We start from the raw sequence: 13,809 nt of genomic DNA, 5'->3' as shown, positions 1-13,809 counted from the left end.
GTCTTTTTTGAAGATGGAGTAAAACGATAGTTCATTGCGCAAGTGTTGCCCGTTTGCAAGCTAGTTAGTGATTGCAATCGATAAATATTCTATCGCCTATCGATTGAGCGTTGGTTACGCTTATGAAATAAATAGCCGAATTTATTTCATTCTATTCATCGTCGGCCCATTATACGTGCAACTGCTGGGCACAGGTTCATTTGAAATATTAATTTTTGAAAATTCATTCATACATACACTAAATTTAGAAGTATGTCTATTAAAAATACAAATAGCACAGGAAAGTTTTTCATTTTAATATAAGTAATCAAATCCGCATGTCGTTATTAAAATGTGGACGACTAAAAATTTATTTTGATATTAATAGAATTGTCAAAATAAGTATAAAAAATACAATAATGAAATTAGTAACCATTGGAGCGTTTGTAACATTCAAAATTCAGATATTTGTGGCAAAATTTCACCTACTTTCACAATCTATCGACAAAGTTGTCGACAACAACTACGGGACTATTTAAAATTTTACGAAAACTGTCAACCTTGCAAATGTCATTTTAGTTCATCTTCAAAAAAGACAGTTTAAATCTATGTTTTAAACAAAATATTCACTTTTAGTCAAAAATCAAATGAGAGAAAATTAAGAATCAGCCAGAATAATTATCAGATAATTATATAATTTCGAACTCTCATACTACATAAACATGTGCATGTTTATTATTACAACATTGGATATTTTAAGTTTCGAGTGGTATCGATTTTAACACAATTCGACGACAGTAGTGTATAAGTAATATGGAGTGTAGTAATGTACGTACTGAGTACGCTATGGTAGGCACTGAGCGCGCTAAGAATGCGCGGGCGCTGCGGGCGCCGGAGGCCTGCGCTAATGACCTTTAGCCGCTTCCTTCGCCGCCATGATCAAGGGGGTCAGCGATGCCAACGGCCGTGCCATCTTCAAGAAAGGATGCTGTAAAAAAAATGTTAGTATTATTGGCAAATTAAAGGAAAGCAAGATATTTGCGATTTGCGCAGGTTTTTGAATGAAATAATTGTTTTGTTAGAGATATGTATCTTGGGATAATCATAGTTATTTCACCAATATGAAGCAAAGAAAGTTTACAGTAGTCGTTAATGAGGTTGTTCTTATACAAAGTTAGGTGTATAAGAACACACTGACATTTTAAAAAGTGAAACCATTAAATATTTAACAAAAGGGTGCATAAACAGCTGTTACCTTTAACAGTTCGAGCGCATTAGCGCGTCGCTCAACGTCAACTTCAAGGCACTGATCGAGGAAGTCCTGAAAGACGGTGCTTAACTTCTCCTTGTCCTTGATATCTGGCTTGCCGTTGGTAGCGATCAGGTAAAGCGCACGCAGAGGATTCTCATTCAAATACGGCGGTTCGCCTTCGATCATTTCTATTGCCATTATTCCCAGTGACCATACATCTACCTGTAGCATAAAGAAATTGGATAGAGAAACAGTTGCTAGAAAAGCATACACACAGGTTGTATGCGGTTGTACTTGTACAAAGTACACTACCGGGCGCTCTATATCTAGAAGCGAATCAAATCATGCACGCCGAGCTCGTAGAACAATGTCAATACGAACACACAAAACATTATTTCCTTAGTAGCAGTAGTTACCTAATTTAGATGCATTAAAACTAATCGAAGAGAGCGCCAATTTTAGGTAGTGTTAGCCTCTTCTTTCTCTTTTACAAACCTTAGGACCGTATTGCTTTCTTGTAACTACTTCAGGCGCCATCCAATAAGGCGTTCCCACCATCGTAGTTCGTTTGTTTTGTTCTGGGGATATTTGTGCGCAGAACCCAAAGTCAGCTGGAAATATAGAAAACAATGTTAGCACCTGAAATTTCTCTTTTTCTTGGAAGGCTTTACGTTTTGTCAATTTGAAGTTCGTGAAAGAAACGATGATAAATATTTAATATCGATTGTACACACGCTCCAACACATAAGCAATACGACAAAATTGACAATGTATTTGTTGTTGGGCAGCGCTTAGCAAGATTTAGTGTGAATGTATGTAATTTAGAAATTGAATGTTCTCTACGACGATGGTTGATACTCACTAAGCTTAACCTGTCCATCCAACCCAAGCAGTATATTATCGGACTTGATGTCGCGATGTATGACATGATTTGTATGCAGAAAGTGCAGTGCCTGTAGCACTTCGCGACAGACCGCTGCGATCTGTCCTTCGTCCATACATGTCTCGGTTACTACGTCCGTTAGAGAACCTCCGGCCAGATATTCCATTACTACCCACAATTCCTGTGTACAGAATTATATTATATATATAATATTGAACTATAAAATAATTAGTAATAATATTAAGAAGTAGGTCAGGTTTCCATCATATCAGTTTTTTATTAGTGTTAAGAAAGAATTGCGCTATTAGAAAATGAGCGCTCAATCGATTTAACATTCAAAGGATCAACTCGTTCACAATAATAACCTTCTCTCCGCCTTAGTTACATAATTTATCTATTCCTTGTACCAACCTCGTTGACAAGATAGCTGTCGAGATAATTAACGACGTTATTGTGCTTATTCTCCCGCATGACGAGGATTTCATTGATGATCAGCTCTTTCTTCGGCTGCTGACCGAGGTTCATCTGCTTTATCGCCACTTCCATGCCTGTTGACGTCTCGATTGCCGTGTATACCGTTCCTGATGCACTGTTGACGAAATTAAAGTATGTTATTAGATTAAATTTTTATTGAATTGATATTCAATTATTTTTTGTGAAATTACTCCACTAGTTTGTTATAATTATTAATACAAAGATCGAACACTCAAAAAAAACACTCAGAAAAAATTCCTTCGGATTCCGACCGGATCGAAGTAATTTTTCTGAGTGTTCGATCTTTGTATTAATAATTATGTTATTAGAATTCTAGTGATCTACTCGTAAAATATATATCTATGTTGTTCAAATAGACGCGAAATTTGCGCGATATGAATACCTCAAAAACCCGCTCAACGGAACTCCGAGTGAGAGTTCGTCCAAGGTAGTACTGCTACCTTACCTATTTCTGCTGCCAAACAGTAATGTCAGCATTACTGTGTTCCGGTTTTGAAGGGTAAAGGTGCTGGTGAAATTAGGCACATGGGACTTGTCATGTCTCAGGGTGACGAGTGCAGTGGTAGTGCCCCTCAGATGTTTGCAATTTAAAGCTTTGAGTGGCATTATAACTGTTATGGACAGTCGTGTAGCTTACCATCAGGCGCACGACTTGTTGGTCCCGTCACTTGATGTTATAAAAAAAAAACTCACCCTTGTCCAATTTTTTCCATTTTTGTATATTTCCTATTGGGGTCACCGACACTAACGATTGTTCTTAATTTTTCTAGAATTTCTTCATCTGTCATCTTCTTCTTTCTTTGCTGTTGCCCAGTTGCTCTTCTAAAAAAAATCAGCAACTTTTACAACGGCGGAAGATGGGTTTGAAAATTTGTATTGTAAGCGCAAAATAAAAAAAAATAGAAAGTTTTTGATCTTTTAGATATATATAATATAAGGGTAATAGTAAATGTTCCGAAAAACGCATCATTAATAGTTTAGGTACAAAAATTCACTATTTTAACTCTCAATTTTAAAGGAAATAGCCACCATCGTTTCGTGCGAGCTTGAAACGCGACTTTGGCTACAAGGGTATTTTGGTATTTCTTAGGAGTTCTTATGTTGTCACTCCGAATAGTATTCCAATTTGATGGAATAGTTTAACATATAACAAAGTGTATGACAATTTATGCATTTCATAAAGGTCGCTTTTATATTTATAATATAATTTATGATAATAATGGCTAACAATAGTTTTCGGTAAAACATAAATTACGTTGGCAGAGTGGTTAGCAATATTTTACGGAATTTTTAGGATTCCATTGGGTTGTTTCCGTATTTCTTTTAGCACAAAATATTTTCTAGGTAGCTCAGTCAACCAAGTCCAACCATTCATTTAACTTGTGACATATACTCCGAAGTTCCGTAATTATGGACATACAACCATAGACAAAAAAATGCAATACTTCCTGGACTGGAATTTTGAAGCGATATGCCTTTTAGTTCCGATATTTATCGAGCCAAAAGATTTATTCAAGTTGATAAATTTTGGTACCGGTCTATTATAATAAAATTAAATAAATTACAATAAATTCTTATCGTTTATTATAATGAATCATAGGATTCTTCTCCATATGAACGGGAATAATCACTTGAATCCTCATTAGCATTAATTAGTTATTAATTCTTGAGTACACAAATTGTCAAATGCAACATCACCATTACAATCAAACAATACCTTCTTTTTTGAACCAGCTCACATTCTAAATAAAAATATTAATAATTAATTTATTTGCCATAATAATAATACAACATGCATAGTGTACGGTAAGTAATTATAAAAAAATCAGTAGATATGACTGCTGGTACTTAAAAAAGGAAAACCTGTGCTATGAGTACCAGCAAACCTTCCAATGGCGTAGTAAAATTTACAATTTATTACATTATTTTATTTATACATTATGCAAAAATAGTAATAACAGCTAGTAGTAATTTGTGCAGACAGCAAATGAGTAAAATTAAATTAATCTAAATTATATAATCCTTATAAATAATTAATTCTCTCACTGAAAGTGTATGTGTGTGTTAAAACTTCTTTACAAATAAAATCGATTGTTATAAAAAATCTAATTGGAAATCACTAATTGATTAGAATTTGCTTGAAAAACTGTCAAAAGATAAATAAATGGTTGGACGGAGTATAATACTTATTTTTAATTTACTTTTCGGAGCTTTGTATAGTATAATAATCGCTTTGTAAATGTCTAAATTGCTTTCATGCTTTTTCCGCTACATACACGAAGAGCGAGCAATTGATGTCACAAAAAAAAAATAAGGCAAACCAAATTTAGATAATATCGTACCCGGTATCCGTATTAGTCTGGGCGCCATTTGCAGGCGGCGGGTGTGGCGCGATTGGCGCGTGCGGTGGCGGCGTCTGAGGCGCGGCCGCGGGGTTCTTGTTGCGGTCTAGAGGCGTCGGCACAAGACCCACTTCTGCCCTACTGCATATCTATGAAAAACAAGCAAAATGCATACATGAGAATGCTATTTTGTGCAATAAAGGGTATATATACTGCTTTGAATAATGTTTTACTTTATGCACAGAGTTTTAAATCATAAAGACATATTTTATGTACAAATTGCATTTAACAACACAATTGATTAAAAACTCAATTATTGAAAAAGAAAGAGCAACCTGTCGTGAATAGACTACATTGCTTACAGAATGTGTAGTGAGGGCTGGATGCGGCACATGAGGTGGTGACGCTGGAGCGGGTGGTGGTCGCGGCGGAGGTTCTTCTTCTTCTATTGGCTTAGTGTACTGAAATACAAAGCAAACATTACGAAACTCGACATATTATATGTTAAGTAAAGTACGGAGACATGAACTGTTTGTTAGTACTAGCTAATGTTGTTTCATTAGTTTGACATCTTACTCTGCAGTAAAGGAAATAATTTCTAAGGTGTATTTTTCTTAATTTTTTAACTGTATGTCAAATAAAGAAGGATGGCGACTACCCGTGATTTTGTGACCCATTGTTTTTGACGACGTGCATTAAGGAGACCTATCAATACTTCTGATTCATTATCAAAAAAGATAATTGAGTACAACCTGTAGAAGCTGGGGTTATAAAGTTCATATAGGTTATGTTTATAACATTGTCCTGTATTTCGCTTCAGAGTACTTCCATAGTAGCAGAAAACAACAAGTTTTCAGTTTATTCCCAAAAATAGTAAAGAACTTCTCGAATATTCCCCAACCTGCCAAACTCTGCTACATTTAATATAACTTATCATGTTCTGCAGCAATGAAAATGAATAAAAATAAAATCTGCCCAAATGCCAGAAATCTGCCACAAATGGTCACACTGTTCTCAATAACAATGTGACATGATTTGCTCTGGACCTTGAATCCCGAGTCAATCCAAGCACGCCGCCTCAAATTGCTTATCCTCTTTGTGTGCCATATTTACAGAAACATATTTAAACTTCATGTTTAGGCTGATGGCTTTGCCAAAGCCTTAATAAATAAAAAAAACAATGTGACATTGACATTGGCAAGAGGTCTCTTGTCATAACGTTCCTTTGCAACTTTCATTATCTCTCATTCAAATATTGTCTAAATATTTTTGTCACATTGTGTTTTATTTTTTGCTTTAAGTAATGATTATTTCACTACGTATTTCATAGCTTTAATGTTTTTTGTGTACTATAAAATAACCAATACTTCAGGTAGGTAAACAATCAATCAAACTTAAAATGAAACGTACGTACAAGAACGTTACCTAATCTATGGTCGAACTGAATCAATTGCGTTGTGTGGTTGCATCTATTCTAAAATTAATGTTTTACATTTTTTTATTTCCGACTTCTAAAAATTTACAAAAATATATTGATAAGTAGGCAAAATTATTACTAGCAAAGTCCATGAACGGCTCTTCGTCGTTATTGGGGCAGCTTTCGCCACCCTTCTTTGACACTATATCAATATCTACTTACAATACTCTTAGTGCGATCTGGCCGCGACGGAGGCGGCGGTGGTGGTTCAGGATGCTCCGTATCTGTAGGCGTCGAGGACGAAGGACTGCTAGATGACACTCGGGACACAGATGATCCTGAATTAATACAGTATTGACATCAAAATTGGTACTTTAAGCGGACACTGTATTAAAGAAGATACAAACAGTAATAAAAGTAAACAGAACAATATTAAGAAAGATGTAAGATTGTTCTTGTCCATCTGGTAGCTTGGACTATCGTCTGATAACGTTTTATTAGCAGTGATCGGAATTGAGGGAGTTAGGCGCTCCGCAGATGGAACAACTTTAGTTGACTGCAACTGGCAACTTTTTACAAGTTTCCATTAACGGTAAACAGAACAATATTAAAAAAGATGTAAGAGTGTTCTTGTCTATCTGGTAGCTTGGACTATCGTCTGATAACGTTTTATTAGCAGTGATCGGATTGAGGGAGTTAAATAACCTAAAATTCGAGTAACGTAAATAAAAATGTGGACATTCCCTTCTACAAATCCTGGAACTTCTCGGAACTGATTATGTTGGAATATGCGTATTATTTCATTAAATTTGCTACAAATTATTGTCTCAAAAAATAATACTCAAGTTGTGTTTTTATATTGTTCCTGCTCAGCAAAACATTTTTCAAGTGCGTTTTACAGGCATATTTCTCTGTAGAAAGAAGTAACTGCTTTCTCTTTCACACAGCATAGAAAGTCCCTTTTATCTCTTTCACACAATACAAAAACAGGATAAGACAAACAATAGAAACCATTGCTGTTATCACATATCGGGGGTTTCTATTTGACATAATTATGGATTTCTTCTTTTGAGAGAACAATTGCTTTATTAAGTTCGTGTGTATAAATATTGTAATTATTATAATGAAAACATCATATAAATACAACTGAATAATATGCTTTGTTGCGCGAGTGTGACAAGAACTGCGGAGTCAACCGAGGGTCCACTTATCTCGAATAAAAACACATCCGTGTCGCGCGGGGAAATGCGTTGAGCGCGGCGACCAATAGAGCTTCAAATCTTTTACCATTTCATTTCTAATTGCGCCAATGGCAGTGTTTTTTCTTTATAATGTTGGCATGATAGATAGACATTTCATCTCCAAAAAAAATAATCGTGCAACCCACAAAGAATCGAACTCACTAGAGCAAGGTGCCTCAAGTGGCAAGACACCACGTGAAAGCTATATTAGTATATTCGTCGCTTAATTTTATATTATGGTAATATGAATTCCCGGACTTTTTTGTCTTATCTCGAAATGGGAATGTCCATAGAAAACGCTCAAACTTTAAGTGACCTAAGGCGCTGCGCAGATGGTGCAACTTTTGATCATCTAGTTTCGGCAACTGGCAACCCGCAACTAGCTGTTTATGACGTTTTTCACATAATTTCAAGAAACCGCGCAGACGTAGCAACTTCAGTTGAGAGTTTCGGCAATCGACTACAGTTTTCGATTATCGAAATCAGTGATTAAATTCTTAATTGCCGCAACTAGAAACTTGCAAATTTGTACTGGTTGTCTCCAGTTGCCAGTTTCCGCAACCTGCAACCGCAACTTGTGAAGCAATTTCACTCCCTTCCCGTCCCCCACAGCGTCAGTCTCGACTGTGGATTTCAAAGTTTATTTAAAATTGCGAAATCGGCAACTAGGCCCCTTAGTTGCTACAACCGGCAACCGTTAATGGAAACTTGTAAAAAGTTGCCAGTTGCAGTCAACTAAAGTTGCTCCATCTGCGGAGCACCTAACTCCCTCCATTCCGATCACTGCTTATCAGTCATGCTATTGTCATTTAACGTCAGTTACGTTAATCGTTGTATAGTATTTACCTGAATGGGTAGTATGCATTTGCGCGGAGGTCATGTATTTGGAAGGCGGCGGCTGCGTGGCAGACGCATCGTACCACTTCAGTACATCTAGAACTGCTTGCGGGTTGCTCTTCTGTTCTTGCTTGCTGATGTTTGATGCCATCAACAAACGAGCCCATGCTTCTGGCATTCCCTGAGAAGCAAACGTTTTTCTCAGTGCTGAATAGTCACTTAGACAGAAAGTATAAACGCGCGATTGTTGCGGTTATGGTGACTATTTTTACGCGTTATGATTTTGTATGTTGCTATTACATGTTTTCTATTACTTGTCGTCGAGTTGCGGACACCAGCCCGTTACACCAAGTACCAAGTACCAAGTACATGTTTTCTAACCAAACGACTTTAAACTAATAGGTATGTAAAAGTGAGTCTAATGAATTTATTAGACACACTTTTATATATATAAATGATGAACCTTTGTGAGTTATATTGACTCCTAAACTAATCGCGCGTTCATACTAAAATTGTACTGAAAAGTCACTCGTTTTCTTAGGTTAAGTTTATAAAATTCATGCAATAAGCTTGGGAAACATTTCGTTCATGATGTTGGTTGCCAACATACATATACTATATCTTGATAGAAATAAAATCTAGATTCAATCAGTAGAGCGTCAATTTTTTATACCTATTAGTTTGTAAATAGAAAGATCTACAATGTGAAATAACACTGACATTAACTCTCTCATCATACTTTTCAAGCAATATTCTGGAAAAAAAACATAAATTCCGCAAAACTACTTAGATATTCAGTCATACCAAAGTTACCTGTTTAAAATTGATAATTTTGAATGCTATGCATGCCACATTTATTGCAATAGTGACTATAATCTTGTACTTCCAAATATGTACTTAAAATATAATAAACAAAGCTATAACATAAACAATATTTTAAGAAATGTATCTTAACATTATGCCTAATTCAAAATAATAATTTCAAGATGCGAAGACATTTAATACACAATATAAGCTATTACTTACTGTCATAGGCAGCTTGAAACAAAAGCGGTAATATATGGAACTCAATCATTTGGTTCAACTATACTCATAACTGTAATCTCTACTCATTTTCATATATTTTGAACAAGTACGTACTAAAATACATGTCAACATAGAGTTTTACAGTTTTGATTATTCCTAGAAAGTATGTGGTTCTATTTCCATGAACAATCCACAAATGCTTTCACTAATAAAGTTAGTAAAAGCAAAGTTATTGACATTTCTAAATTTACATACTCTAAGAGTCAACATGCTTCCATTATGCTCATCTTCTGGCTAAATATAGGGATGACTAAAGGCAAGTCAAAATATCAACAAGTTTACACTATGTTATGTTTCTTAAAATAGGATTTACATTGAAAGTACTCTTCAACCTGATTTTAACTTTATTTCCTGGTTATACCATGCTTTTTCACTAAAGGTATTCATTGTTATACAGTAATCTTTATGTATGTACTACAGAGCTCCTAAAATACTATGTATAAACTAAAACTGAAAATCAGCAATGACAAAAATTAAATAAGGTGTTACGCTTGTGGTTTGCCACTTAGTAAATAAGCAAGCATAAGCTGTAGGCGTGAAGCTTGTGTTTGTAGCTTGACACTGCTTTTGGGGCAAAAAATTATAGACTACAACTTAACTGAGCATAATAGTATCACTGGTTACTAGTTTGCTGAAGTTTAGAAGTTTAGGTAATACTTACTACAATGGATCTATTTTTTTATTACTTATTTAATACTAAACAGCAGAAAAAATAACGGTGAAACCATTTTCATTTCCATTTCTTTCACACAGTTCAAAATTTAAATTATAATTCATGATAATTTCCAAATATTTTTGCAACAATTCATTTTCAGAAAATAACAACATTTATTGCATTTTTAATAATATTACTTAAACCAGTCAGAAATGAAAACAAGATGGGCAAGGGTTAGCTTTCAATAAGTATTCAAGATCCTTTTCAAACATACACAAAAGGGTGAAACTTAAAGCATGTGTCATGGGTTTTCCCAGTTAATTGAGAACTTAAATACATGAGATTTTTAATGAAAGTAGGTTATTTCTATAATGTTACAAAAAATTACACTTACAGTGAATTCTCCTGTGACAGCATCAAATCCTACATGCACTGTGTGTTCAAAATTAGTTGGATAGCTAATATTAGGCTTGTTGTCATTATGTGCTGTACTTTTAGACCCTTTTATTTTAGCTTTCAATGTTTTCTTTTTCCTATCACTTCCATCGTCAGGTTCTGTAACATAAAATTAGTCTATAACAACCTCTTAGTGTTAACAAAAAATGTACTGTTACACAATCAGTTGTTAATATGTAATGAAGTATAAGTATTGAAAACATCAATATATTACAAACTATCATTGTTTTGTATACATTAAAGATTCTGTTCTGTTTTAAATATGGACTTATGGTTCATTATTGTTACTGATTAGGTTGGGTTGGTTCAGGCAACCAATACAGAAAACAAAGCTAGGATTTATAGTTAATAAATTCAAAGTAAAAGATGATATGGCAAATTGGCCACTTATTTTACTAAAAGAAACCTATATAAGATCACAGAACATAAGAGTGAATTAGGGATTGTTTTTTGTACATGGGTCTCAAATGCGACAGATGCAGATTTTGAGACCTTTGTCTCAAATCTACTCATTCAATAGTTTGCAATGTGTTCTTTAATAAGAATGATATTAGTTATCAATAGCAATGTGTAGTACCTTTAGGCAGTGGCCTCATATCGACAGAGGCCACAGAATCGCCGCGGTCAGTGCCGCGGTTACTAGTGAGGCGCACCGGCGGCGCGGGAGGCTTATCCTCGTCGCTCGACATCCTCGCACCTTACTGTCCGTTCTACAAATACACCAATAAAAATTTCGACGTCTTACTACAGTCACACGCACATGTCTACCTTTATTGAGTATATAGACATGAATATTAAAAAACTAAGATTTGTTTCACTAATGTCTCTTATAAAAGACAGATTTATTATACCAACAAGATTCCGACACGAGAATTTAAGCTATACTCCGAGCTTACATATCACGATATTTTGAAAATAGCAGCAGCGGGCAGCTACATTATACGCCCCATAACAATGTTTGACAAAACGTAAAAAGCAAACCACAATATTACTCATGGACGCGCCCCGCAAAGGTTTTCTATGGAAAGAAAATTATATCTCTCATACGACATTTTTCCACTTACCTGGATTGTTACGGACCCAATTGTAACAAATAAATAACAATTTATGATGCTATATCACATTTCAATTAATAATAACACTTAAAAACAAAGGTATTTTAGAGAAATTAATAATTTAATCCTTCACACTTATGAAAAAGAAAGCAGCGATGACTAGAGCCGCCATTACACTATGATTTAGTGATGTACCAGAAGTTGTTTTCGATATAATAATGATGAACAAAAACAAAACATCGATTTGTATTTGCAACAACATTGCATCTGGAATTCTGGCAATAACAACATACGCATGACGCCAGCTTATTCATACTCTTGCACGGCGGACTGCTAACGGATGGTGGAGCTAGTTGGAGTCTCGCAGGACACAGGAGGTATCCTGCTTGGCATTGCGGGACGACTTGCACACTAAAACTACATTCATAATCCTGCATTACGCGGCGGACGACTAGGTGGACTGCAATGCTACATCTTCTTCCAGTACGTTCCGGCTACTCATACATGCAGCAAAGCACCATTCACTTAATTTCCTGCGTTCGCTCTCAAATAAATATTGGACATATTTACAAAAAAAAACCGATTTCTAACAATGTTATGTCAAATAACATTTATTTAATTATTTAACATAACCTCTACGCCCAAAGATGGCACGAATTTAGATTTTACTACGTTTTCATCGATATCCACTGTTATCTGTGTTTACGCAGGACTACACTAGTCACTAGAGTTATAGACATAATTTTATCTCAAAGCTGTCAAAATCAACTGTCAATCGAAATCTCGGTCATTTTATGCCTAGTGGCCGCCATTGGAAAATAAAATATGGAATATAATATGGAAATAGAATAGAAAAGAACAATAATAATTCAAACTATCCGAAAGAAAAAAAACATCGTTCAATTGAACATAGATTATTAATTAATTAGTTAACTGATTTGTTCGAGTCAAGGCTTCGCGGTTCGAGTCAAAGTAGATAGTGGCCTGTTCCTTTTCAGGCCTTAACCATAGATAAAATAAATAAATAAATTACACTATCGACTGTGAACTGCCAAATCAGACTTGTGTCTGATCCGTCCTTAGAGGGAGCGATCCTAGTTAGTTCAATCGGTCAGCTGAACTAGGTCGGTCTTCTAATTCATTTAGTTCATCTAGTTCCTTGGTTAGTTAGTTCGTCTTACCCTTGCTCGGACATTGAACGTACGCTCCAAACTAGTAATTTTATTCACATGAACTACTACGGACTTTTAGCATTATGAGGTCAATACTACACTGTATTAAATATTTAAAAATACAGTTTGGATGGAATCGGTACTATTTGATATTCCTTCATATTTTACAGGTTTAAAGACTGTCATTCTAACTATGTACTTGTAACTTGTGTAACTTGTAAATATCCTTTTTTTTTACACAATAAGAATTTTAGTTAGAATGGTGTGTTTAAATCAATATATAAGTACAACTATTTCATATACTCATACACGTAGGTTGATATTATTTATACATACAGATACCTACCACACCTACCAAAAATGTTACTTATTATTTTTGCAAGCTTGTATACCATAATGTAGATACGTATTAGAGACTTAGAACGAGCTAGCAACGTTCAATCATGCATCCCACTGGAATTTGTACCAAAAGTAGTTAAAGATCGCTATTTGTCCCGCTCGCACCGTTACTACTGAATAAAAGACAAGTTTAGTGCACTAACAAACGCAGACAGTTCCTAGTTCTGTGGGACGCAACATGCGTAAGTACTTTTGCTGCGTCCCACATAAGACAAACTTCCCATATGGCGGGTTCCGCGGCGGAAAGTGCCGCGAAACTAAAACACGCGAAATATTCTGCTTTGGAGCCTGTGTACGACTTTGTACCGGTCGCGGTCGAGACGGCGGGGCCTTGGGGTTCGGAAGCTCGGGACCTATTTAAAGAGTTGGGTCGCCGACTCAGAGACAGGGGCTGCGATCACCGCTCTGGGTCGTGGTTGGTTCAGCAGGTGTCCATTGCTGTCCAGCGAGGCAATCAATGCTGCCAGTATAATGGGAACTTTTGCCCCGGGCACGATACAGGGCGGGATTTCTTTTTAAATTAAGTATATTTCACGTGAA

General features: G+C 35.6%; 1 protein-coding gene across 2 annotated transcripts; it reads right to left on the bottom strand.

Moving 5' to 3' along the window:
- Positions 1–251: 251 nt before the first annotated feature.
- LOC113233122 (serine/threonine-protein kinase PAK 3) lies at positions 252–11,726 on the bottom strand. Of its 2 annotated transcripts, XM_026468117.1 has the most exons (13): positions 11,708–11,726; positions 11,221–11,353; positions 10,582–10,742; positions 8,456–8,627; positions 6,591–6,706; positions 5,314–5,412; positions 4,952–5,100; positions 3,303–3,431; positions 2,526–2,703; positions 2,094–2,295; positions 1,727–1,842; positions 1,235–1,453; positions 252–967 (listed from the first exon to the last, which is right to left on the bottom strand). In XM_026468117.1, the coding sequence occupies exons 2-13, from the start codon at positions 11,330–11,332 to the stop codon at positions 884–886; spliced, it is 1,737 nt and encodes a 578-aa protein (XP_026323902.1). In that variant the 5' UTR covers positions 11,333–11,353; positions 11,708–11,726; the 3' UTR covers positions 252–883. The 2 variants fall into 2 exon arrangements, with proteins under 2 accessions (XP_026323902.1, XP_026323903.1); XM_026468118.1 differs by lacking the exons at positions 10,582–10,742; positions 11,221–11,353; positions 11,708–11,726 and adding an exon at positions 9,473–9,477.
- Positions 11,727–13,809: the final 2,083 nt, after the last annotated feature.

This window comes from Hyposmocoma kahamanoa, unplaced genomic scaffold (assembly GCF_003589595.1).
Source record: "Hyposmocoma kahamanoa isolate Upper Pololo Valley unplaced genomic scaffold, ASM358959v1 78, whole genome shotgun sequence".
Lineage (NCBI taxonomy): Eukaryota > Metazoa > Arthropoda > Insecta > Lepidoptera > Cosmopterigidae > Hyposmocoma > Hyposmocoma kahamanoa.
The sequence above is the reverse complement of the archived record's forward strand: the minus strand, read 5'-3'. Positions and strand labels throughout refer to the sequence as shown.